General features: G+C 34.9%; 2 protein-coding genes across 3 annotated transcripts in view; one reads left to right on the forward strand and one right to left on the reverse strand.

Moving 5' to 3' along the window:
* Positions 1-389: 389 nt before the first annotated feature.
* Positions 390-16,264, forward strand: PP2D1 (protein phosphatase 2C like domain containing 1). The gene is made up of 3 exons (XM_015810733.1): positions 390-454; positions 8,041-9,467; positions 15,377-16,264. The coding sequence occupies exons 2-3, from the start codon at positions 8,042-8,044 to the stop codon at positions 16,258-16,260; spliced, it is 2,310 nt and encodes a 769-aa protein (XP_015666219.1). The 5' UTR covers positions 390-454; position 8,041; the 3' UTR covers positions 16,261-16,264.
* A 91-nt stretch (positions 16,265-16,355) lies between these two features.
* RAB5A (RAB5A, member RAS oncogene family) overlaps positions 16,356-27,030 on the reverse strand; it is a 31,508-nt gene continuing 20,833 nt past the window's right edge. For both annotated transcript variants that reach the window (XM_015810738.2, XM_015810739.2), the window contains exons 3-6: positions 23,965-24,116; positions 22,724-22,846; positions 19,948-20,041; positions 16,356-17,808 (exon numbers count right to left, since the gene is read on the reverse strand). In XM_015810738.2, coding sequence (XP_015666224.1) covers positions 17,693-17,808; positions 19,948-20,041; positions 22,724-22,846; positions 23,965-24,116 — 485 coding nt within the window. In that variant the 3' untranslated portion in view covers positions 16,356-17,692. The remainder of the gene's footprint in view (positions 17,809-19,947; positions 20,042-22,723; positions 22,847-23,964; positions 24,117-27,030) is intronic.

The following is a 27,030-nucleotide window of genomic DNA, read 5'->3' on the forward strand; positions in this document are numbered from 1 at the left end:
GGATGTAACATCCTATTAACACAAATACTTCCTTAATAATGAGCAGATTGCTGCAATATGCTGATGCTGAAAATCAAGACAAACCAAATTCATGGATGGATTTTATTTCTAAGCTTTCATTTTTTGTGCATTTAGCAGCAGAATCTGTTCATGAAACAATATAGCTTAAGGTACTAAGGAGCTAATGATATCTCCATTAAGTTCAAATGTTAAGGATATTTCTTGATTTTGATTTGTCTAAGAGAAACAAAAATACAGAAGCCCAAAACAAAACAGGAAGCACCAATTTTAGCCTTGCTACATAATACAAATCAGAACAATATCTCAGTGGCTAAGGATACCGTTACTATAGTAATAATTGTAAACATTGGACTTAACTACTAGTCCAGAATTAATGTGCAACAGTATCAGAGAAAGGAATTCCAAAGAACATACGGCTTTCTAGAAGCTTAAGGTACTGATTTACAGATTTTCACTGAGTGAAAAGCATAAATTCAAGAAGGCTGTGATTAGATAGTCAGAGAGGGGTAAAGACTGAACACTGTGGCCAAAAAAAAGCAACAGGAAAGCTTTACAAAACTAGTCCCATTGGCCAGGCCTCTGCACGCCTAAAGACAAATCACACATTCCAGTTACAGTGGACAAACAAATCAGAAATAAAAAGTAGATTTCAATAAGTTTTAATTTTAAAAATAGTATTTTGCAATAACATTGAACTACATCAACTTTTGTTCTTGGGAGTACCAGGGCTGAAATCCAAATCATTTAAAAGGATTTAATTGAGCTTCTAAATATGTACTACAGGCACATAATCACAAGCAAAGACCTCATATATGAGGTTGAAAATCTAGCTCATATTGTATAATGAGATTGAAATACATCTTATTTGATGTAGCAACTTGATTTGATTCTCAACTTGCCTTGAAGTTCCAGGGTTGGTTTGGGACATTCACACTGGCTTTTGTATAGAATTTGTAAACGTGATGCTCCCCGTGCCACCACATCTGAGCCATAAATCAACATAATTTTCTACTTCTAAAATTCCTATTTTGTAACTATTTTTTCCTGACTTCTGTAGCAAAAACATAAAGAATAAAATAATTTTAGCCAATGTGCACCAAGAGGTTCTAGTCCAATGCATTTTTATTTAGTTCTTAAACTGCCCCTTCTTAATGCTTTTTAAATGTTTTTAAATACTTCTAAAATAGTATCTATTCTATTTAATAATACCCATCTTACATCAATATTTTGTCTGCTGCCTATTGGGTTTTCATGTTAGTTTTTATTTTCTCCATTATGACAGTGTTTAATCAGCTAAGTTGATTGCTTTACAAAATATTTAATTAACCAAAGTTTTTTCTAATAAATTTAAAATATAATTTACATTTTTGAAAACTACAAAGGGCATGTGCAATTTAAGAAGCTCCCCATCTTTCTTACACAGAATTAAAGTAATGAGTCCTGCAACATATATAATTAAGTATATCTTTTGGTTCAGGATAAGTTTTTGTACAGCTGTTTTTTAAGGGGTAATTTGCTGTGTTCTACTAGTTATCCCATTCCACAACTATTCATATGATATGCTTTATCTCCATGTCAAGCCAAAATTCCACTAAATGAATTGTCCTCTTAGCGATAATGAATTTTATTTGGTCTGTTTTAGTGCAATGTATATACTTAACCTTTTTTCTAAAAAAAAAATCATAACCTGTTTTATTATGGTTTGTTTAACCTAGTAATTGTGCTTTGTATGGTAAACCATGGACCTTGCATGATGTGTAAGTGTAATCATCCTTTATTGTATAAATTATATGTGAAATGACCTAAGAGCTCCTTCCCCTAATCATGCTGAAAAAAGAAAATTATGCTTAATAATCTGGTTCTTAATATTTAAATCATCCCCCTGTATCCAAAGCTAAAACAATTTATGATATAAGGCTATTCCTAGTTAACTGAGAGTAATCCCTACTGAATAATTTACTTTTAAATAGACATATATAGGATTACACTGTTGATCATTTCCTAACACTGTATTTTAAGATCTAAAGTAAATAATTCTGCTTTGTTTGAAAATATCTTATATTAAATTATTTTATTAAAAAGCTATGTTCAACTGATGCAAAATTATTTCTTCCTAACTATGTTTGTTTATTTTAATTTTGTAGGAGAGACTGTTAAGATTATTTAGGAAAATGATTGTATTAATATAGAAATAAGCAAAACAAATTCTATTACATTATGAAAATAGTGGTGCCCACTTTTTTTTAATGAACTTTTTATTTACTTTTGAGGTTGTGCCTGTTTATTTTGTTTTTAATCCAGGGTACTAGACTAAATAATACTTGCACTAAACAATATTTGACCACATTCTTGATTCATTACATTGTGTAACATAACATACTGATGGTGATCTACATCAACTTTTGAGAACAAGAGTTTGGCGTTTATAATAACTTTTGTTTTATTGCTGATAATCTAGAAAAATAAAATATAATACTTAGGTTTTCCCATACTAGGGAGCAAGAGAAACACTTCCTATGGCCACTGTCTTGCATAATCTTCCAGAAATAACTATCTGTCCTTTCTTAAACTGCTATGAGTAAGGAGGTTGGCTATTTTAATCTTTATTAGCACATACATAAGTGGTCCAAGGCCAAGACATTAATTATCTATTCCTAAACAAAGCTTTGATGAGATAATTGACATTGGTATCTTCTATATACAATGAAAGCTCCCCCCTTTTTTTGTTGGTTTTAGGACAATGGATAGGAAATCAGATATTGCTACATAGATTCTCATTGGCACACCCACCACAGCCAAATTATACCATTGTGATAATGTACAATATTGTTCAGCAGTAAATAAAGACTTTTAAAAATATAGCCTGTGCAACTAGTTAACAGTCTTTTATTTTCTGTTAGAATTTAATTAACATCTTTCTGGATTTCAGTTTCAAAAATAAATTTCAAATATCATGCTCCCATGTTTACTTTAAAATAATTATAAACACTGAAAATATCCAAAAATACAATGTTCATAATGGGGACTCCCCATAGTTTTAATGTGAATGCCTTGGTAAGGCCACACTTGGAATACTGCATCCAGTTTTGGTCACCACGATGTAAAAAAGATGTTGAGACTCTAGAAAGAGTACAGAGAAGAGCAACAAAGATGATTAGGGGACTGGAGGCTAAAGCATATAAGGAACGGTTGCTGGAATTGGGTATGTCTAGTTTAATGAAGAGAAGGATGAGGGGGGACATGATAGCAGTGTTCCAGTATCTCAGGAGCTACCACAAAGAAAAGGGAGTGAAGCTATTTTCCAAAACGCCTGAAGGCAGGACAAGAAGCAAAGGATGGAAACTAATCAGGGAGAGATGCAACCTAGAACTAAGGAGAAACTTCTTGACAGTTAGAACAATTAACCAGTGGAACAACCTGCCTCCAGAAGTGGTGAATGCTCCAACACTGGATGTTTTTAAGAAGAGACTGGACAGCCATTTGTCCAAAACGGTATAGGGTTTCCTGCCTGAGCAGGGGGGTTGGACTAGATGACTCCAAGGTCCCTTCCAACTTTATTATTATTATTATTATTATTATTATTATTATTATTATTATTATTATTATTATTATTATTATTATTATTATTTACATCTATATATGGATTGTGAATTTTACCTAATTATATAAATCTCCAATTTTTAGATAATTTTTCCATGAAATATATAAAATTCTGGGATTCAAACTCTTAAAGGTTTATTCAAGAACGCTGCAGATTAAATTCATAGCAGTGAGAATAGTAAAAACCACAAGATAATAGAAAAAGCTTCAAAGGGATTATTATTGTTTGCAAACTGCGTAGTTGTGCAACATGTTAGCAAATAGGAATTAACCAAAAAACACACACAAAACCCCCTAAACTTCCTAGATTTTGAATATATCCAGCAATTAGGATAAAATGCTGGGATTACATAAATAATCCATTGAAAATGCCAAATCATTGTGTGGATAAAAAAATCAATTCTAATAATTATTAGGTAAAAAAGTGAAAATATAAAACAGTTTTGTAATAACTTTAGATCAAGGGCGTCAAACTGCCGGCCTGCAGCCTAGATTCATCATACCAAAGCCGCGCCTACCCCATTGCTGGCAATGCAAAAAGAGTCGCGATATGTCGCGACACGTCACGTGACGTGGCGAATTTGACACCTGTGCTTTAGATGAATGCATGATGTGGCTACATCTGAAGTACTTTGATTTGATTTAATATATCTAAATAGTTCCTGCTTGAGGAATACTTTAAGACCAGATGATAATATGATGAGACAACTAAGTATGAAGGAGACATGCAATATACATTTCTCTCTTAAAATATTATAACTTTAATAGACTTTAATAGTAGCAGCAATAAAAACAATGCATCACAACAATTATTTTCTTCACTCAATAATTCACCTGTAGAATTTACAATTGTAGAAGCTGAGATATGTAAACATGGTGCTTCTAATTTAGCAATTGCCATAACTAATGAAAACATATATCCAATGCTTAGATAAGAACTGAACATATTTGTATACTTATTTAGACAAAATAAATTTAGAATTTGGAGATAATCCCTTTATCCCCGGAGAAGGAAATATTTTGGGGGATATTAAAAAGGCAGAATATTATATTTCCCCAAGGATCTTAAAGGCAGAAAAGCAGGCCCAGTTTTTCTTAATAGCCCCAAACAGAAACACAGCAGGCCAGGTCTGTAGAAATGCACATTTGATAATCCCATTCAAGTCTGAGGCCCCATTCATGAGCAAATACTGCCTGCAGAAACCCATTCAAGACAGGATCTTTCAAAATCCCTTAGAGCAAATCTGATAGCTAACAACAGCAGAGTGATAGGATTAGAACCAGCAACCCCTTGCCCATCCAACACAGGACATAGTCATCAGCCCCAGCCCCAGGGAAGCAGGACATGACCTTTAGGACATAATAGAATTAACCCACCACCATCAGAATATAAAAAGAGCACACTCAGACTCAGGTCAAAGTACATGACACAGGAAATACAAAGCAACAGGAACAGGAACAACTCCAAACACAAAAGGCCAAGAAGATATAAAAACCCACCACTCTCAGCAACATGTGGTCAGCTGCTCCAGAGCCACATGTCTTGTGGTTCTGTTCTTCAATAAACTACAACCTTCTTTCTATAGCAGTCTCCATTTTGCTTATTCCTGGCTTTGACTGGACCCTGATGAAGATTTTGTTTTCAACATCATGTATAAACCACATCAGCCACCATTGGTTAATTATTTTTACTTTAGACAGATGTTTGAAAATAATTTAAGAATAGTTTAGGGGATTTTAGAACATTTTCATAAAAGATAAATGATGCCTCACCATTTCCCTATCATTTACATTTAGACACACAAAGACAATATGAACTAAATTAGGCTGAGAAATGGTGTCCAATAACACTTGAGAATAATCATCATAACAAAGGAGAAATCTGATTGTAATCTGTAATCCAGTTGTAAATTAGGCGCTGAAATAATCTCAACCTATTGTCAAACTTTAAATGGGTAAAAATTCTGATTTGTAGACATGGAACCAGATGCTGTTTCATCCAGTCAAGTGAATCTGGAGCTTAAATGGATTAATGCAAGGTCCTGCATTAACACCATGTTGCAGAATCATTGAGTGTTTGTCAATTTTTTTGAAGGCATGCTTTATTTAAATGGGAAGGGAGAGAGGTAGACCTTCCATAGGGACTGCATTGATACATCTGAGTCAATATACCTCCAAAACAACAATTTTAGAGGCTATCTTTTATTAAGCAATTTACTGAACATCTGTGATATAGAGGAAAAAGTGTCCACAGTTCCCTCTTCTTCCTTCTTTATTGAATGTCTGTTTTTATTATGAAGAAAATACAAAGAAATTTGCTCAGTTGAGAGAACAATCTGTTTAGATTACAAGGTTTTTTTTTATTAACAGAACAAAATAAAGATATCTTGAATCTTTTGTCACATGGTGCTCTTCCCCACTTAGCTGATTCCAATATTCAAATAAGTAGCATAGCAACAAGAGGATTAGAGGAATAAGGGAATACTGAGGCATTTGACTAAATCTGAAAATCTTATAATTTATAATTAACATTTGCTGGGCCCATTGTTATAATTTTATTTATATTTATTAATATTTTTTTCATAAAACAAAAGGCAAATTAAAAGAAAAAAAGGAAAAAGTGCAAGAAAGAACAAAATTAAATTTTAAAAAAATATGAATGACTTCTAACCTTCTTTTGAACAGATAATTACAATTTTATTATCCCTCCTCCCTCTTAGCTGTTATAATTCGTTCATCCCTCAATTAATCCATATACTTCTTAATTTTCAAATCCATAAATCATCATTTTATTTCCTTCCTATTTCAGGAAAATTCTGTATAAAGTTTCTAGTCTTTCAGGAAAGTTTTTGTTATTTTTGTCTCTGATCAACTAGGCCTATTGATAATCAAATAGTGAAATATGATTCAGATCCTTTACAAATTAAAATCTGCATGATTAAACTAATATAAAATTTCAGTGCAGTCATAGGAATGGAACAATGATAATTTCAATGGAAAAAAGAATATTAAAATAACCTAAAACTTTACACTTAGAGATAACTGCTATAAGATATGTTATTGCCAGTATATTATACCAATTTGAAAGGAGCAAATTTTGAGGCTCCTTTCCTTCAAAATGCTGTAAATGGAACAGTTTGGATCTTCTTTCCGTATAATATAGGGTGGCAATGTTACAAAGTTTAACAATATTGGAAATTGTAGGATGGAACAAATCTTGAAAGTCATACTCTCATTTTAACCTGAGAATTTTAAAAATTTCAATAAATTGTACGTTGCACACAAAACACCCACACACCAGTGAGATGACTAGGGCCTGAACAATTGAGCGCAGAGACTCCTGATCCATGAAAGGCAACAACTGGCACAATATCCAAAGTTGTGCAAAGGCTGTTCTAGCCACCATGACTGCCACTGCTCTTCAAGCAGGAATTGTGAGTACAGGAGAACCCCCAAGTTGCAGACCAGATATTTCTGGAGTAGTGCTACACCATCCAGAGTCAGAGATGACAAAATCCCAGATTTCAGGGCCCCATGTATCCAAAGCCATTTGATCTTGCCAGGGTTCAGTCAAAGCCTATAGTTCCCCCATCCAGGACCCCACAACCTCCAGGCAGGGCAAACTTGACCAATGCGGTTTCTGTCCCATAACTGGACCTGACTGAAAGGGTCCAGATAATCTGTTATCATCCAGGACCCTCTGAAGCTGCCATGCTACCACCTTTTTTAAAACCTTTCCCCCAAAGGGAAGATTGGAAACTAGGCAAAATTGTCCAAGGTGTGACCCAGTAGTGGTTTTTTTAAGGAGCGGGTGAACCAGGGCCTCCTTAAAAGCCTCCGGAAATGTTCCCTCCTCTAGTGATGTATTAATTACTGCATGGACTCACCTGCCAGTCACCATCCCAGAAGCTTTCATCCATCCAGGAGGAAAAGGATCTGACAGACAGATGGTGGCACTGACAGCATTTAGGACCTTGTCCACTTAAACAGGGTCAATATGGTCAAAGCATCCCAGGCATCTCATATAAATTATCTCAACACATGAGATCCATTTTTCAGCAAATGTTTGTAAAGTTATACTTTGCAGTATGCAATGACAATTCACTATAAGTAATAAAAAAGTAGAAAAAGTTATTCATAATTACCTTGGGATCCACAATAGATTGCCAAAAGTATACAAAATAGGAGCTGTAATCTAAATGGCTGTTTTTACTGCTGAGGAAATGAATTTAAGATTTGGAAGGGATCCCCAGCACCTTTCGATAGTTAATTTCTTCTTTGCTTTTATCTATATCAGACTTCTTTGAAACTTCCCTATATTTCAAAACTACTTTTGAGACTTCTTGGATACAGGCCTGTGTTTTTTAGATTTGTTTGATAATTATTGTAACAGACTTTATTTATTCCCCCCACCCCCAGAATGACATACCGATCAGAGCTACAAAACTTTGAAACTATTGAAGAGGAACAAGATCTACAGAACTCTGAATCCTGCAAAAGGGAACAGGATTTAGCAAAGGTGTTTATCATTGATTTCAAGAAAATTGAAAGTTTAGATATTAGTATTCCATGTTCCATTTGTGAAGAAATGGTATATATCAGCCAACTTTTTCATCACAAAAAGGTTCACCAAGCTCAAGCTGTACTGGATTATGAGTGGCCATATGTGGAGCCTATAGATATAAAAAAAAATATCCTTCGGAGAAAACAACTCATTTTAAGACTGCAAAAAACTGCTCAGTATCCTGAACGAGAGATAGAAAAGATTGGTTGTTCCATTGATCTTCTTAAGGAGTGCATCAAAGTTGCTCCATACTTTTGCATCAATAACGTTGTTCAAAGTTCGGTATATATTAACGAAGTAAGCAATTCACTGATTAAAGCCATAGCAATTTGTCAAGATAAAAATGCTGTTTGGCACACAGAAATGGAAGACGTATTTATTGTACTAGATAATTATGGGCACAAGAAAGATACTTGCTTATTTGGACTCTTTGATGGAAATAATGGAATTTCTGCTGCTCAGTTAACTTCAGAAGAACTTCCTCTTCTACTTCTTGACCAGCTTTCTCATAATGATTCCTCCTATAAGATTAGTGATGCTGAAAAAAATATGCTTCATTCTTTTTGCACTATTTTTAAAGAAGATTATGAATTAAAAGAGCAAGTATTTGCTGTTGCAAAAGCCAGAAGCCAAAACTCACAACCAAATAAATATGAATGGATTCACAGAGCATTTGCAAAAGCTTTTTGGAGAATGGATAGGCTTTTACGTCTTGGACGAGGTGAAGTTTCCAAAGTTCGCTGGAGTAGCTGTACAACTGCCATATGTTTAGTAGAAATGGCAAACAACATAAAACAAAACCAAGAAGAAAAAGAAGGGGAAGAAACAGTTGAAACAATAAATGATAACAAGAAGCAGAACTTCATGCAACATGAGAAGGGGTTACCTAAAACAAACAGAATGATGATAAGAAGTATCATAGAACAAGAAGTAGACAAAATTATGGAACAGCAGAAAGAGAAGCCACTTGGAAGAGTAAGTGATGGAGAAGAACAGAACACAGAACAAGAGAAAGGCTCTGAAACAGAACTGCACCAAGAGGAGCGATTTACAAGAATAAGTCATGGAAAGGGACAAAACAACACAGAAGAGACAGGTTGTCTCACAGGACATCCTCGAGAACTGCTTGCAAGTATAAATGATGGAATGAAAAAAACCATCACAGAGACAGAAGATAATGAGCATCCGGCAAGTAGTAAAGATGACATGCAGGAATCAGGTTGGATTGAAAACAATGAGTATTCAGATGAAATTGCTGGAGTAATGCATATTGCTAACATTGGTATGTATAAAATCATAAAATTCAGGATATTATGTTTCTATCCCACTCTTCCATTTTGTTTCTCTGGGTGGTGCACAACTGTTAGCCACTGAATTCTAGAATTATTCTAGGAATAGATCTGGAATAGTTATTTATTGTATAGATTGTGCAATTCTGAATTTTTCAGTAGAATTTTCCTAATATTTTATGATCTATGAAGGTATCTTTTTCTAAATATATTGTTAGTTCAGTTCAATTATATAATACGACAACTAACTCTGGTTGGTATTGTTGATTTACCTGAGAAAATCATAACTTGAATTATGAGTGATCCCAATTAAATTGTACAGTTGTTCTCGATATACAACCATTTATTCTATGACTGTTCAAAATTAGGTTCGTGCTGAAAGGAGAACCAGTCCCCAAAGTTATGGCTGTTATGCAGCATACTATGATCACATGATCAAAATTTAAGTGCATGGCAGTCCACCTGTACCACAAGCCCTTCAACTCCCCCAACCTGCCTATCTCCCCCACCTGTGTCCTTTTGGCCCACTGCAATCTGTGACCTCTATTGCCCTAACTGACCTTTGCCGTTTTCTTGCTTCCAGTCCTGACCTGGCCCATCACAAGACAGCTGCTGGCCACATGAGATTTTCATCCCAAAAGTGCATGTGGCAGTTTCCTCATGAGACCAGGAGAAGATGGCTTCATGTGGCCAACAGCTGCCTTGTGAAGGGTCAGGGCAGGCATACCTTGTCAGTAGCAGGAACAGAAGCTGGCAAAGGCCAGATGAACATAGGGAGGCAGGGCCCACAAAGAGCACGTGATGAGCACTATTGTGGCTAGAACTGGCTCAGAGTGAGTGAGGTTTCCTGGAGGGGCTGCACCTTTGGGACTTCTGGCAGCCCTAGAGCTATGATACACCAAGAAGCCCTTAATCAATAGAGTGGCAAGCTGCACCAGAGCCACATGGTTGCGGAACTGCTTGCTGCACAGCAAGGCAGGATGGCCAAAAGAGCAGAGATGGGGGGGGAGGAGATAGGTGGATGAGAGAGTTGAAAAGGAGGCAGTCCCTAGACTTGTGAAGTATCCTCCTGTGTAGTAGTTAGTTGATTTATAAAGTAATCATTTAAAGTCTCAATCTGGGATTTTGGGTCCAGAATTTTTCTAAAGTTCAATTGATCAGTGAGTTCTTCCATCTCAAATTGTATACACTGTTGCATATAAGCTTCTTCTTGGCCTGTAGATAGATCTTTTAAAATTTGGGGCTCAGCTTGTGATTCTACAAGATGGTCTTTAGTTTTTCTCCATGACTTCATCTCCATGACTTCATCTCATTTTCAATATTTTTTCCAATATCAGCTTATAATCCAGTCCAGAATTCAATTGATCAGTAAATTCTTCTTCCATCTCAGATTGTGTACACTGTTGCATATAGACTTCTTCTTGGCCTATAGGTTGATCTTTTAAAGTTTGAGGCTCAGCTTGTGGTTCTGCAAAATAATCTTTAGTTTTTCTCCATAACTTCATCTCTGTCATTTCCAATATTTTTTCCAATATCAGCTCATAGTCAAACTGTGGGTAAAAGTCTTCTATTTCCATAGTAAAAGAATCTTTTAATCTTTTTGTGGAAACTATATTTATTAAGAGTCCATATACATCCGCCTCCACAATTTTTAAATCACAAACACAACCTACAGCTGTTTCCAAGCCTTTATCTTTTTTTCTTGTTAATTTCTGAAGGTCAAAACCATCTTCAAACACCAATTGCATTACAATTGCAGTAAACATTTTCACCACAAGATGTCCTCAGTAAGCTATAGAAAGTTTTTTCTTTGCACGTTAAAAGCCTTTATCTCATTAAGAATGAGGAAGAAAGAGACAGAAAAAAGCAAATATCTTCAGTATAGTAAGTAGAATAATGCTCTATATTACAAATCTTTCCAGGGATGCCTAATATCCAAAAAGTTCAAAATATAATAAGTGCTATTCTGTAGTTTTGTTTAAAGTATTTTCCCCCCAAACAGACAGACACTGCTTTCTTAGAACAGGGAAGTCATCCAAAAAGAAAGCTCTTTGCAGGAAAAATAGTTGGGGATAGGTGGGGGAGGGAAAAGTCTCACCCAGATTTCTCCACGGTGGTTTCTTCACGCTTAGCTGTTCTTTTGACTTCGGCTGGTGCAGCTGAATGGTCGGCCATTTTACTGGCCATCTTTACTCCGTCGGCCCTAAGGAGTCAGCTGGGGCCACGGGAAAAGCTGCCGCTTTCCTGCAGTCACCAGCAAGCCCCCTCCTTGGTGGTCGCCCCTCCAGGGCAACTTTCAACTCCCTCCGGGGTCTACCGGAGAAGGAAACATAGCCGGTGGGGAGACAAGTCTCTTCCACACGACCGGAGTCGCCACGAACCAGAACTGGAAGAGAACTTTGAAGATCAAAAAATGATTATAAGTGAAGTACTCCCATTGCCAAAATCAACAGGAATTGACAGCCAGACGCGATCGATTGAAAGTTATGACAACTTGGATAATCAAGCTGAAATTATAATATGGAATAAAATGGACTATATTGCTTACATGATATTGGAAAAAGGGGAAGAAAATTTTGATCAGATCGATTTGTTGATAAACATTAGCACTCAAATACTGAGATTTGATGACATAGATGTGACATTATGGAAACCAACTTGGTATAGAAAAAAAAGCCAGAGTTAGATTTAAAAATGTGATTTAAAATTTTAATTATTGGGTCAAAAAGGCTTTAGAGATTTGGACTGATTTGACAATCTAATTGAGTAAATGAAAGCAGTAAGATAATAATTGGTGTAATAATATGTTTGTCTTAGATACGATAGTTAATTTGGTTGAGATTTAAATTTTACTTAGCAGGTCGAAATGATTCTTTTTTTTGTTTTTTTACTCTGCTTATATAGAAAACTATTTTGTAATAGCAGAAGAATTAGAGAGATCTATGATAAGAGAAGAAAGGGTATTAATGATGTATTAAATTAAGAGATGGAATATATGTGAAAATATTAGAATGTTATTCTTGGAATATTATGTGTGTTATAGAAAGGATACCCAAAGTTTTATTAATATGTTTGTTTAAGATTAATTGGAATATGTTAATTGAAATTAGTGGAGCTTAAAAGCAGGAGTGATTTATATAGATGTAATAGTAGGGATGATTCTGTGGATTGATTGAATTTTAAGAAGAAATAGATTAAACTAAATTTGTTATATCATGCGAGGGAAATAGAGGGGGGAATTTTTAAGGTATTAATTTTAGTTATATATATATGACTTGTTTTGCTATGATTGATTACTTTCACCATGGTGTTTTCCTGAGCACTTTGATGTAAAAATTACAAAAACCAATAAAATGTGTATAAAAAGAAAAGGAGGCTTGGGATTGGGATGAACCAGGCTTGAAATGGCTTGGATTGGGATGAGTCCCCAGCTAATTGATGGAATTCAGTCAACAATACCAACCATATGTGCCAGGACTGCCATTACTAAGTGAATACATTACTTAAGTGATGGAAATTCAAATCCCAGTTGTGGTTGTAAGCAGAGGACTACCTGTAACAATCATATTGCCTTCACCCAGACTGGCAGTGTATTAGCCAAAGGTGTTTTTGGGAAAATTGAGCTTTCATACAATAGGAATTTGGGAAAAAGATCTTTTTAAAAATGGAAGTAGACACATCAATAGAATCCTACCATATGTAGTTATTTTTTTTAAAAAAAAAACAACGCCCAGGATATAGACAGGATTTTAAGCAGTAAAACTTAGGAAAGTTTAAATAAAGATTTGAACTTGAATGTGAATGTAGGCAAATCTCTGGTAGAAAAGGCATTCACTGCAAGGTCTAATTGAAGTATCAGCCAGAAATTTCCCATCTTGCTTACTTGGGTTATTAAATTGGCGGCCTGCTATATATACCATCTATTTACTCTTGCAATCGTAGAGCTTTGATATCCTGCCACCAAGAGTCATTGGATTACAGTGTGGTATAAATGTTATAATAAAAAATAATAAATGCTATGTAATGTTAAAAACTTAAAAATTGGGATATAATTGACCCTACCCGCTAGGTTCTGAGTATACTTCGTTTAAAAACTGCTGGTTTTAACCCCTGGGATCCATTGGACTTTAAATATTTTTTATTACTGTATTAAGCACCAGCAAAGTTTTCAATAAGGATTTCTATACATTTCTTGCCAGATGTTTATGGAGATTCTCACTCATCCAGGACATGGTTGTCTCAAAGGTACTTTATCAAGAGGCAACGGGACTTTCTTGTTTTTCTTTGAAGATGTTTCGCTGAAGAAGCTTCTTGGATGAGAAGCGAAATATCTTCAAAGAAAAACAAAAAAGTCCAGTTGCCTCTTGAAAAAGGACCTTTGAGAAATTTCTTGCAGGAGCCAGCCATTCTGTGCCCAGAAAAGTTATTTTAAAGTTGTTTGGGTCTGAGTGTTTTGGTTTGTACATAGAGCAAAACACAGCTGTTCCCAGCAGAAGTGGTTTGTGGCTGGGATGAGTTAAAAAAAAAAAGACAGCAGAAGCAAAGAGGAAGCACTGGGAAAATCAGAAAGAGTATATTGGAATAAATCATGTTAAGATTTATCCTGTTCTTTATGTCATAGTGAATAACTGGCGCATGTGTCAGTATATCTACAAGGAGGCTGGGAAGGTCAGGTGGGTGAGCAGGCAGACTGGTGGGATATACTGAACTGCAAATTGTTGAAGAGAAATAGGTGATGAAGGAAAGCAGGTGGTAGACATCAGCCATCTCTGGCTCATCTTGTAAAATCACTGTGAGATTCCTTGATATCTTATTTTGATCAAAGCCTAGGACAATCAAAACACTTTAGGTTTTATTTCTTCTGAGCTTCAATAATTCAATAGAACCTCTGGAATGCAATGTTGTCCTGGATTCAAAACAAAGCATTTTTTTCAGTTTATGCAGTTTTGGTTATTTGAGGCAAAGTACTATTTGAGAGAGAAACTCTAGTCAGGTAAGCATTATGTGGTATTACTGACAATAATGCCTGCTCATCCTATCCAAAAAGTGCTGTTTCAGAGCAAAGAATTTCATAGTACACCATAACTTAGTAGTCATATTAAGGAAGTCAAGGTTTCCACATCCAGATATCAATTATGTTACCTAAACTGCTGAGAGTTTGGAAGTTGCAGTTCCAAAATATCTCAGACATGAATATGTCAAAGGCTATTCTGTTTTGTTTGTCAAACTTGGCAACTTTAAGACATGTGGATTTCAACTCTCACCTGGAATTTTGGGTGCTGAAGTCCACACATTTTAAAGTTGCCAAGTTATTAACTTTACACTTTCTTTACAAAACTGGGAATACTTTCTTCCCAGTGTTCGCTGGCTTTTAAGAACTATCACAGGGCATTAATCAGGCTAATAATTTTTTAAAATGTAGATTTATTGTACTGTCAGCTGCCATAGTTTTATGTTCCTTTATATTTATATGCTTCAGGGATTTGTTGAAGCATATTGATAGTTCACTTTCCTTTTAATGGCCCTATATTTGTTTAAGTCCTGTTGGGAAACCATATTTCCTCATTGAAACAAAGACCCTTTGCATTACCCCGTTTTTCACAGCAACATTTTTGTAATGTGTAGTGCAAACTTTTAGAAAATACCTTGAATAGTTTTTAAAAAATCAGAATTTGATTAGGAACCATGAGAAGGTACTATACAAGATATGACCCAAAAACACATAACTTTAGTATTATAGTACTATATTCAGATTGTTATACATCCATACTGCTACATCAAAAACTAGGGCTTATCTAGATATGGAAAAGCATTAACTGATATAGCACAAACAATACTTGAACCCAAAATCTCTTGTATATATTGTCTTCAAAATTATACAATGATTTTTTTTTAATTTTAGGTAATGTTCATGCAGTTTTATGCAAAGATGGAAAGAGCTATTGGCTTACTAAAGAACACTCCACGTACTGTAGAGAGGAAAGGAGACGTGTTCTTCAGAATGGTGGATCTATCAGCAGTAATGAGCCTAAAGGTCTAATAGAAGGACTAATAAAAAATACTCGTGGCCTTGGCCATCATGGAAACCCAAAGTTGAAGAAAACAGTTATTCCTGTACCAAATACAATCTCTTTCTCTGTTGATAACTCATGTCAATTTCTTATTATAGCAACTAATGGACTTTGGGAAGTTTTGGATAAAAGTGAGGTTGTGCTATTAACAATAACTTTGTTTTCTACTTACTTGGCAAGATATCATCATGCCCAATTGATGAAAAGTTGCATTCCCAAAGCTTCAAAATTATCTTTGGAACATCAATTCTATTCATGGTATATGAATCATGATTTTTTTCCTGAATCAGATTTAGGCAATGAAGAGGAAACTGAACCAAGTTTTCAGTTAAAGCTCCCAATTAACAATAGTACAGAACAAAAAGGAGTAGTCCACTCAAGAAGTTGTAGTATTTCTACAGAAAAGCAACTATCAGAAAATTCTTTAGAAACACCAGTTAATATTACTACATCTTCAAAAGAAAGCACTCCACCAGACACTAAAGTAAGTCAAAGAGAAAATAACAAAAATTCAGAGGACCTGGTATCTGAAAGTCATGAATTTTTACAGATATCTGAAGATTCAGAAATAGATTCTACAACATTTTATAATCTTGCAGCAAAATATATTACTAAGCACTTAGTAAAAGCTGCTCTTAAAGCAGGTTCTAGAAATAATGTTTCTGTACTGCTAGCTCTCTTAAATGGATGTGATACCATGCCCACTTTTATTTAGCGCTGAGGTGCTAATGGGAAAAAACAGAGTAAGAAACATTGAGATAATGCATAAAAAATAAACACTTGTTTAAAAAGAATGATTACCATGATTTCCTTTTTATACCACTTTATTCAAACCTGAGCACTCAATATAAAACTAAACACTGGTGAACTGTTATTTTCTTTGCTAAGCCCAAATTACTGCAAATTTACATCTGCACATGTAAGTTTTTGCTAGCAGTTCAACATTTAAATAGATTAAATCATCTTTTCTGACACTTGGTAGATTTCATATAATGAAAATAACTAAAGAATTAGTGCAATATACTGGACAAATCAAAATAAAATGGACTTTGGGAAACAATGTTGCAGAATTCATTACAGACAGATAGTAGTATTTATGTTACAGGTACAGGAGCATCTTTTATTACTGTTCTAGCCATGAAGGAAGAACTTAATCCCCCTTGCAATCTGGGGAAAACAAAATGTTAGCTCTTTAAAGTAACTGTACATATTGTATACTTTTAAGCAATTCTTAAATAGTGCAGAGTATTAAACAGATGTAGACTACAATGCAGTACCCTATTTACAGTACATTGACATCCCAATTTAAAATCAAGTTGAATGAACATAATTGTTAGTGCTCTGACCAGTTATATTCTTAGGGAAAAGGTAATTGTGTTAATGGTCAACACTGATTAAAATCAAAATCAGCTACCTAGTTTTTATAAGATATGTCTCAACAATTTGTTAGGAAAGATGTTGTGTTGCATCAGTTGAATTCATTGGTTGTAACATTTTAAAAGCAGGAAAAATGTGTGAAGCTTGATTTTTTTTAAAATTTTAAACTGGGTTTTGACAAATTTATATATAGTGTAATAACTAAAGAAAATTGTTCTGCAAGCACAGGATCAATAAAATTGTTGCACATATTTCACTTAAGTTATGAAATTGTGGAATGTATATTTAAATGGTAATTACCCACATAAACATTTTGCATAAATACTGTTAATAAGCTCACAGAAAATTCAGAAGGTATATTAACTTTTTTTTTTTTTGCCATATCCCAAATGGAGGATCCAAATTCTATTCATTACATTTTAACAGTAACCAATATCCAACACTTGCGGAACTAACTGGTTAGCTGCAGATCCATGGAGCAGTTCAATCTCTATTCCTAATGATATGTAATCCAGTTAAAAACCTCTTAAGTGAAGCAGGTTTAGCCAGCTTCTTTCCCCACCCCACCCCATTGTTGAAACATAACAGCCAGTGATACATGCATGTTATTAAAAATTAGGACAAAATCATTCTGTATTAGAAACAACTATTTCATAAGTCTCTTCACTTTTGGAAGCTGTATCGGGCCAGGTTAAACGTTCCAAATTCCATTGTTATTAACAAGTTAGGAAGTGGAAGAATATTCATGACAGTTTAAAGCAGCTGAAAGTTTAGTTGCTACAACATTGACTTTTAGTTGGTTGTGTTGGTTCAGTAAGATCTACTCCTCTTCCTCTACTAGAGTTAGCTCCTGTATTCTGTGGTTCATTCTTCGGCAACTTTTTAGCTATAAAAAATATAGCAAAATTAGTATATATATATATTAAAAGGCATTAACTGTCTTTATTTATAGCTAACAGAACAATTTTTTTTATTCTGACTAATCTTCACATAAGTTGATAAAGTTCACCTAATCCTTACACAGTGCTTCTGGAATAAGCCTTGCTTTAATTTGGCTCTACCAGCAGCTAGCTCCAATAACTACACCATATATTTCACACCATATTTACTTTTTTGGGCAGCACACAAGCATTTCTTCTTCAAAAAATCTGAAAGATTATGGAGCTATTTCAATATGTCTGTGTATAGTTTAAACTTGCCCATTATTGTTCACTGTGATTTATTTTAAAAACCATGTTGAAAAAAGTCATGGCTTATTACAAAGTGTTCAATGAGTCAATTTTTCTATATAAATCAGAGGTCCCCAATCTTTTGGGCACCAGAGACCAGTTCCATGGAGAGAGGTTCTTCCGTGGACCAGAGGGTACGTGGTTTTATGTGCTGCCTGCATCCCGCGGATGGGGCTTTGCTTGTTTGTGCAAATCGGTTACTGGCATGCTGCAGCTCGGTACTGGTCCACAGACCGGGGGTTGGGGACCTCTGATATAAATTGCTGAGGTCCCTGGAAATATAAATGCTGCAAAATTGGACAATAAATTAATACAGTTTCATGGGAATAAATAATATATTTTGCTTGGTTTATATCTCATTCAAATTAATTTTTCTGCTTCATAAATTTTTTAATATTCAGGATTACTTTTCTAATTTTCTTTTCTAACTTTAATAATATAAGATTGGACTCATTTTGAAATACACACAAAAAAGCAGTTCAGTACTGAAGATTACTTAGGACAAGGTTTAAGTACAGATGGTCCTTGACTGAAATGGTATAGGGTTTCCTGCCTGAGCAGGGGGTTGAACTAGATGACCTCCAAGGTCCCTTCCAACTTTATTATTATTATTATTATTACAACTGAGCCTCAAATTTTCTGTTACTGAGAAAGTTAAGTGAGTTTTGCCCCATTTTACGATGTTTCTTTCCACAGTTGTTAAGAGAATCATTGCAGTTGTTAAGTTAGTAACGATTGTTAAATGAATTTGGCTTGCCCACTGATTTGCTTGTCAGAAAATCACAAAAGCGATCACAAGGTCCCAGAATACATAACTGTCATAAATATGAGTCAGATGCCAAGCGTCTGAATTTTGATCACATGTTCCTGGCAATGTTGCAATGGTCGTTAAGTGTGAAAAACGGTCATAAGTCACTTTTTCCAGTGCCATTGTAACTTTGAACGGTCATTACACAAACTGTGGTACGTTGAGGACTACCTGTAAACACTTTACTTTCACATTGGAAATCACTTTGCAAACACATTGGAAATATAAATGCTTTCTAATGGGACTTTACCTACTTAAAAGAATAAAAGAAGATGTCAACATAACAAATATGATATAACTCCAATCAGCTGAACAAATAGAGTAAACACTGGAATGAGCTTAATTTGACAATCAGTAAAAACTGATCTAACACATATTCTCAGATACTGAAATTAAATATAACTTTGGATTTGGGCTTAGTATTACTTGAACTGGTTCATCTCAACAGGCCTAATGAATAAGATATGCCAAATTAAGGCTTTAATTTAGGCCACGTTCAATATACAAATAAGCTTGGATTCCATATGTGTAACAGCCTTCAGAATTCATTTATTTAATAGGTTTATTAATTATGTGCTCCTTTTGATAAGACTAAATTTTCCTCAACCAATCATGATTTATGGGGCCATAAACTGCCAGCCATAGCATTATCCGAAATATTGTATTTTTTTTACTTAAAAACAAAAGTGCTTCATTAAAAAATAAATCATTACATATTCAAAGTGAACATTATCTTTGTTAATCTACTTTTTATTTAAATATTCTGCATTCCATCAATACTTTTGAGTTTATCAATTTATAAATAGCTGCAAATTGTATAAAATCGCTGTGCATTTTATGATTAAAAGTGTCAAATTATTACTATCAAGCAGAAATCAGAGGTTAGGCTGTCCATTTACCACTGTAGTCTGATGATTTTGATGACTGCTCTATCTTAAGTATCACAAAAATATTTTTGAACTGTAACTTTAAGTAAGAGTTCACTTACCAATTGCCATGAATATTTCATTTACATTCACTGATGTTTTAGCTGAGGTCTCCATGAACAATAAACTGTTGTCATCTGCATAAGACTGTGCTTCCTGTAAATTTAAAATGCCATTTATTTTTCTTGCTGTAATTCTGAATTATACAAACTATAAGTATTGTCTGGAGCTAGAATAGTGTTTTAAAGATCAAATTTTGACTTGACTAGTTTAGTCAGATCAATGCTCTCAGAAAAAACTAGCAATTTTAAATATTTGCTGTGACATTTACAAAAGTGAACAAAAATGCAACTGATGAAGTAGAAATGAAGTATGAAACTCCTGCATGATTTCTTCTCAAGACCTATTAACTATTATTATAAGCTCATTTGGTGATTAGATAAAGAAAATTGGATTCTAATTATGGTTCTATACTTATCTGAAAACAAAAGGGCTAACAAGGGAAATTGTTAGAAGTTATACGCATTATTATACTGTTGCCTCTATAGAATTTATTTAGAGTTAATTTTTACGGTAAACTCAAAATTTTTAAAAAAATTCTTGAAGAAGGAAATAACAAACCATTTTTGAATTATTGACAAAAGTTACCATGAATCAAGTTCAATTCAAACTCTTTATTTTTGCACTGAGAACTTATCTTTAAATCTTCAATGCATTTACATGCTATTTGGGTTGGTGCTTGCTAAAATATACTTGTAATGATAAACATAGTGATGCTAAATTTAACACATCTCCCATAACTATCCTATTTCATAGGAATTTCTGCAAAGTCATGGGAATTTCTGCAAAGTCATGTTTCTGATTTATGCGATTCCACATAAGATTCAGAAAGGCATCAAATAACAGTCTCCAAATAAGTAGAAAATTCTATTACAATACAGTAAATACTAAGCAGATGTGATCTCTAAGACTTAATTTTTGAAAATACTATAAAATTAATACAGTTGAACCTCTGGTGACAGCTGAAAACCAAGAAAATATATACAGTATTATAAATTTGTGATATGACATTAGCACTTATATGTGTTAACTTATTGTTGATAATTCTCTTGGCAGTGTTATTCATCCTTGCTTAAAAGGTAATGAAATATTAATACAAGACTTGAAGAATAGATGTGCTTTGCTAAAACTTTGACAAGCACATGGAAGCACTTCTGATGTTTCTTTCCAATTCAAATACCCTCTTTTACAGCTGGGGCTTTTCTCTACAGTGTTTATACACAAACAGTTGCATTATTCATGGCTCTCAAAATTCCTGACAGGTCCTACTTTTATCCATAATTATCACCAATTAAAATCTGCCTGTCTGTTAAGTATGCATATTTTTTTTCACATTTCACCTTGCTATAAATCTGTTAAATAGTTTAATGATTGGCAAAAATCATCCAATGAATCCCAAGACTGTGTGACAATTTAAATTGGGTCCTCTATAGTCCAAATATTTTATTTATTCAAGCATATTAATTAACATGTGTTAGGTATACTAACACAGAGTATACTTGTGCTTCTGAATTTCAGGCAGCATCTAAGGCTGCATTTTAAAGTTTTTTTTGTTTACAGAATTATGTAGTGATAATATTTATCCACTTGCATTTGCATGCTTTCAAACTGCTAGGTTGGCAAGAGTAAGAGCAAAGACAGGAGCTCACTCCAACATGTGACGCTCGGGTCTTGAAACTGGACTGTTGGCTTTCCAGTCAACAAGCCCAGCTTCTTCACTCCTGAACCGCTGCACCACCCCAAGGTATCACTTTGGGTGGGAAAGTAACAGCATTCTGTAAAATCATGCTGACCATTTGACCACAGAAATGTCTTTGGACAGCACTGACACAATGGCCCTTGAAATGGAGATGAGCACTATTCACTATAGTTGGCAACAATTAGCAGAGTAAAATCCTTTACTACTAACAGTAAAGATAGGACTCCTTTATTCATGATAGTATAATCTTCAATCAATTACAATTATTTTAATAAATATGACTATGTTGCTTAATGAGGAGAGAGAATTGATAGTTCTTTATGTAGTACTTTGTTGCTTTAAATACAGTGGTACTCGGTACTCAATGTTAATTGATCTTGGGAAGCATGACGAGTGCCAAACAAAGAAAGTGGACTTTCAACGTGACCCTTTGTTTGGCAGTGAAAAACCTTCTGTGTGTCTTTTTTCCTATGCCTGTGATTTCCTAGCATGGTTGCCTTCCTGTCCGCCCTCTGTGGCCATCCCCCTCTTCCTTTTGCAGCAACCTTCCCAGTATGGCCGACTCCCTCTCTGCGGTTGTCCCTCTCTTCTTTTTGCAGGGTGCCAAATACCAAAGAAACTATGAGTACCGAGACAACATTTTTGCATCAAAATATGTTAATTCGATGACTTCTGAAGCAGTCAAATACCAAGGTACAACTGTAATTACTATCATTTGCTTCCCAGCTATTGTCATTCCAGCTATTATTTTTACATTGATCAGTAGATTTAGATCAGGGGTGTTAAACTGATGGCCCACGGGCCGGATGCGTCACGTGGAAGCCGCGCCTACCCCATTGCCAGCAAAGGTAAAACCGGCCCGATACATTGCGCGATGTTACGTGACGTCGCGAGTTTGACATGCCTGATTTAGATGTTTCCGAAGATGAGTGATGACTTAAAATATTCACAATATGAATCATAAAATAAAGATCTAACTAGCAGAATCCTATCAAAGTAATATTACTAGTGTTTTACATTTCTATACATTATTTCAGCAAAGCTACAATTTCAGACAAAATATTAGAACTAAAACTTACCTGAAAATCTACAGCCCTTTTGTTAGCTAGATCAGCCTTATTTCCTGCTAAAGCTATTACAATGTTGGGACTTGCTTGCCTCTGGAGTTCTTTTACCCAGTTTTTTGCTCTTGCAAAAGATTCCTGTTAAGTATTTAAAGAAAAAACTCATTTCTTTTTCCATTTTACAAGATGCCATAAAAGGATATGGCTGGCTATCCAATGCAAAAAACTACATTTTAATTTGTTTTCCCTTTTGTTGCATAAACTCCTAATTTTACAAACTCTTATAACTATAAACTGCTTCAAAACTCTTGACATCAATGAAGATGTGTTTAGGATTTTAAATTAATCTATAAAACAGCCAAGTCATTAACATGAAATAGGCAAAAGAAAATGTTTTGCAAATAGCAAATTTCTATTTAGCTTATTACAGACTTCCATTCCTACATTTTTTTCCTTTAACAATTTTTTATTACTTTACTGTACTATATCTTGTATATATATCTTATTCTTTGTACCTTTGATGAAATAGTTTACAATTTATAAAAATTTATTCTATAATAAATGTAGATAGATTACAAGATTCTTTTAATATCTTGAAGCAAAGAATGGAAAAAACATGACATAATGTAGATGTTCACTCATTATTGTAACATAAAATGGATACATGACTGGCCCAAAGTCACCCAGCTAGCTTTCATATAAAATATTAATATTATAAAAATAAAAAATAAACAAGAGAACATGGCAACAAGCCACATAAGATGCAGAAATGATACCTGTATAAAAATATGAAACTACCTTAATTAAACTTGAAGGAAAAAAATCCAAACGGATAGTAATGTTTTTCACCGAGTAAAATCAAAAGTACAATAGTATAATTTGATATTTTATGGTATAGAACAGACCTTTGTAATATTTTGCAAAGTGACAACACCATTTGGGAATATATAAATTGCTTTGAAAGTTGAAAAACAACAGCAATTTTAGGAGCAATATATAGCACAAGATGATTTCTTGAAATCTATTCTAAAGTTAACCCCCCTAATACTTAGGAAATGAGGGAAAACATGCTGTCATCCTAAATTTTTGAACGTAAATAATCTATGTTATTGAACAACTGCCATTGAATATTAAAAGTAGAGCAAACATATTTGTTTGTTATGATGGAAATACTATGTCACATTGTATAAATTAATACTATATCAATGTTTTCTATTGATAACCAAGATTTCAACTATCACATTAACTTTACCTACCTCATTGGTAATATCGTATACAACTATAGCTGCCTGTGCTCCTCTGTAATACATTGGTGCCAAACTGTGGTACCGTTCTTGACCAGCTGTATCCCAAATTTCAAATTTTATTGTTGTGTCATCAAGACATACCGTTTGCGTTAAAAAAGCAGCTAAAGAAAAAGAGAAAGGAACAGAAATTGGGTTCTCTGCATGTCCCATTGGCTTAGAACATTCTGTTCTGCCACACTCCATTAAAAAATCCATGATAGTAATAGTACTTTATTTTACAGGTTTATAGACACAGGGCTGCATTTTAGAGTTGACATAGTGTATATATTATACACTATGTATATATACTAGTGTATATACTACTGTGTTTTCCTGAAAGTAAGATCTACCCCCAAAATAAGCCCTAGCTTGATTTTGGGGGCTGGGCCTAATAAGCCCTATCCCAAAAATAAGCCCTAGTTTTGGGACGAGGCGACCGCCTAAAAATCAAGCTAGGGCGGGGGTGGAGCTGCCCCACATGCCCCACACCCACTTACCGTTGCACCCTGCTTCTCCTTGCCAGCCCAATTCTTCTGCTGCATTCCCCAACCTGCATTTTGCAGTCAGAGGCCTTTCCAGATGGCCTCTGCAGCTGAGAACTGAGCTATGGATTCAATCCGTAGTTCACTGGAAAGGCCTCTGACTGTGAAATGCAGGCCCAAGCTCCATTCTCAGCTGCAGAATGAAGCTGCTCCTTCGGCTGCAGAAGCGGGTTGGCTGGTTGGTGCCACTGCCGCAAGGTGAATGGAAAAGAAACCCCTTTAAAATAAGACTCGGTGCCTCTTTTGGAGGCAAAAAAAATATTAAAATAAGACCAGGTCTTATTTTTGGGGAAACATGGTATAAGGTCAAATCTAAATTCAATTCATAATTTTGCAATGTTAAATTTCAATAAAAATATTTAAATATAGGAAGACAATCTCTCATATAGCAAAGTAGAACTTTGTAACCTTGTGCTGATGACACTTATCTAAATCCAAACTATAAGGGGTTTCATGATTAATGATAAGAACTCCTTTTCCACTCCATATATTCAAAGATTACCAGACTGAGGAAGATTCATTTAATAACTTGTCCATATAATCACAAGTACTGAGCTTAATTAAAAAAAACCTTATCTTTATTCAGAAGGAAAGCTGATCTTTGTACTATATTATTTCCTTACTTCCTATGAAACGCTTTGCTATACCCCAAGTTTCTAAAATTAAATGATTAATTCCAACTTCATTTTTCTAGTTTCTTAGTTATTATGGGAAATATCTTTCTTAAAGATGATTTCAGTGCAGAGAAACATACACACACACACACACACACACAAGTGTGTGGATATGTGTGAGGTATTCTGGGAAGAACAAGTAGATCCAAAACAAGGTAGAGGTAATAAGACTGTTACAGCTCTGCAGCATATTGCAAAGAAAAGAATAAAAGTGTAAAACACATGGGAACAAGCTTTAATTCTGATCTGTATTATAAGTGATAGTGTCTCAGGCAGATTCAAATTTCTAAGAAAGTACAAGTTAGATCCAATGGTTTATAAATTTTCTTTATTTTTTTATTTTATTGATTAGATTTTATGCCACCAATCTGGACTTACAAACATTGAAAGTCAGCAAACATTGAAAATAATCAGACAATAAATAATAATGGGTTCAATTCCAAAACAACTGGAGCACCACTTGAACACCATCAGTACCGACAAATTCACTATGTCAATTGTAAAAGTTGACTTTACTTGGAATGTGACGATATCTATAACACCATCAAACATTTATATCTGCCTATCCCAGGTCCTTGGAAAGGACTCAATAGGTAGACAAAAATGCCAAATCCAATCTGAATGTTTGGTTGACTATGCAACAAACTATAATTTACAATTGAAAGATGGGGGAAGAGAGCATGAAGTACATGGGGACAGAAGAGCAAATTTGGAGCATAAAGAGCAGGATATATTTATAGAACTTTCACTGTGGTCTAGTTCAGGGCTTTTCAACCTTTTTACCGATTGTACCGCTTTTAGGATATGGCAATATTTGAGTACCACCTAGCAAGGTGTCAAAAACTTGACCAAAAAAAAAAAACCTGTTCAAAGTTGCAATTGCACTGAAATGACTTATGACCATTTTTCACACTTATGACCATTGCAGCATGCCCAGGGTCATGTGATTTATATTTGGATGCTTGGCAACTGATTCATATTTATAATGATCACAGTGTTCCAGGGTCATGTGATCCCCTTCTGCAACCTTTTGACAAGCAAAGTCAATGGCAGAGCTGCTGGTGGCCAAGTGCTAAGGCGGGACTTCCTTTCCTCCCTCCCTTCCCTGCCTCCCTTTCTCATTCCCATTTCCTTCTGAAGGAAGAATTTGACCTCCCTATATTTTTCCTCTTCCATATATTGATCAAACAAGGAAAGGTCTCCAGAGACAGAAAAGGCAAGCTGCTGAGTGAACTAGCTTAAAAAGGCACATTCCCCTTTAAGAATTAGCTACTGGCTAGAAAGGAAAGTAAGGAGCGCAGCCGGCACTTAAGGAAGAAAAAAAAATGTAAGTACTGGTTGCCGGTTAAGGCAACCTCCTCAAATGGCTCATTCATAAGTAAAGGAATGCTACAGGCAAAATCCATTCAGGAGAAAAATACTTCAAAAACCTTTGCAGCAAAACTTACAGCTAACAACAGCAGAGCAATAGAAGCTAACAGGAGACATCAGCCATCAGCCAAACAGAAATTGCCAAACAAGAACACAAAGCCCTCACTGAACAAATCCCAGAACTTCAAAGTCACAAAAGCACATAAGAATCCTTCCACTCTCCATCTCCTTCCCTCCTCCGTGCCTCACCTCCAGCCATTGCTGCCTTTTTTCATTCCTCTTGGTCGGCGACCCCTCCCCCGCTGTATTTCTTGCCTGTTTGCTGCTGCCAGCACAGATGGCTGCCACAGCAGTTGTAGATCAGCTCTTGGCCAGCCTGCTTGATCTCCTCTCCACCCACCCTCCCCTTCCCCTCCCCCTGTGCAGCTGACTCTGTCTTCTCCCAAGGC

Source organism: Protobothrops mucrosquamatus, unplaced genomic scaffold (genome assembly GCF_001527695.2).
Source record: "Protobothrops mucrosquamatus isolate PMUCROS unplaced genomic scaffold, P.Mucros_1.0 scaffold18, whole genome shotgun sequence".
Classification (NCBI taxonomy): Eukaryota; Metazoa; Chordata; class Lepidosauria; order Squamata; family Viperidae; genus Protobothrops; species Protobothrops mucrosquamatus.

Bases quoted from the DNA above. Each gene is read 5' to 3' on its own strand.
- PP2D1 (XM_015810733.1), top strand. From the start codon at position 8,042: ATGACATACCGATCAGAGCTACAAAACTTTGAAACTATTGAAGAGGAA. The intron at 9,468-15,376 runs GTATGTATAAAA...TTTTAATTTTAG, and splicing joins AATGCATATTGCTAACATTG to GTAATGTTCATGCAGTTTTA.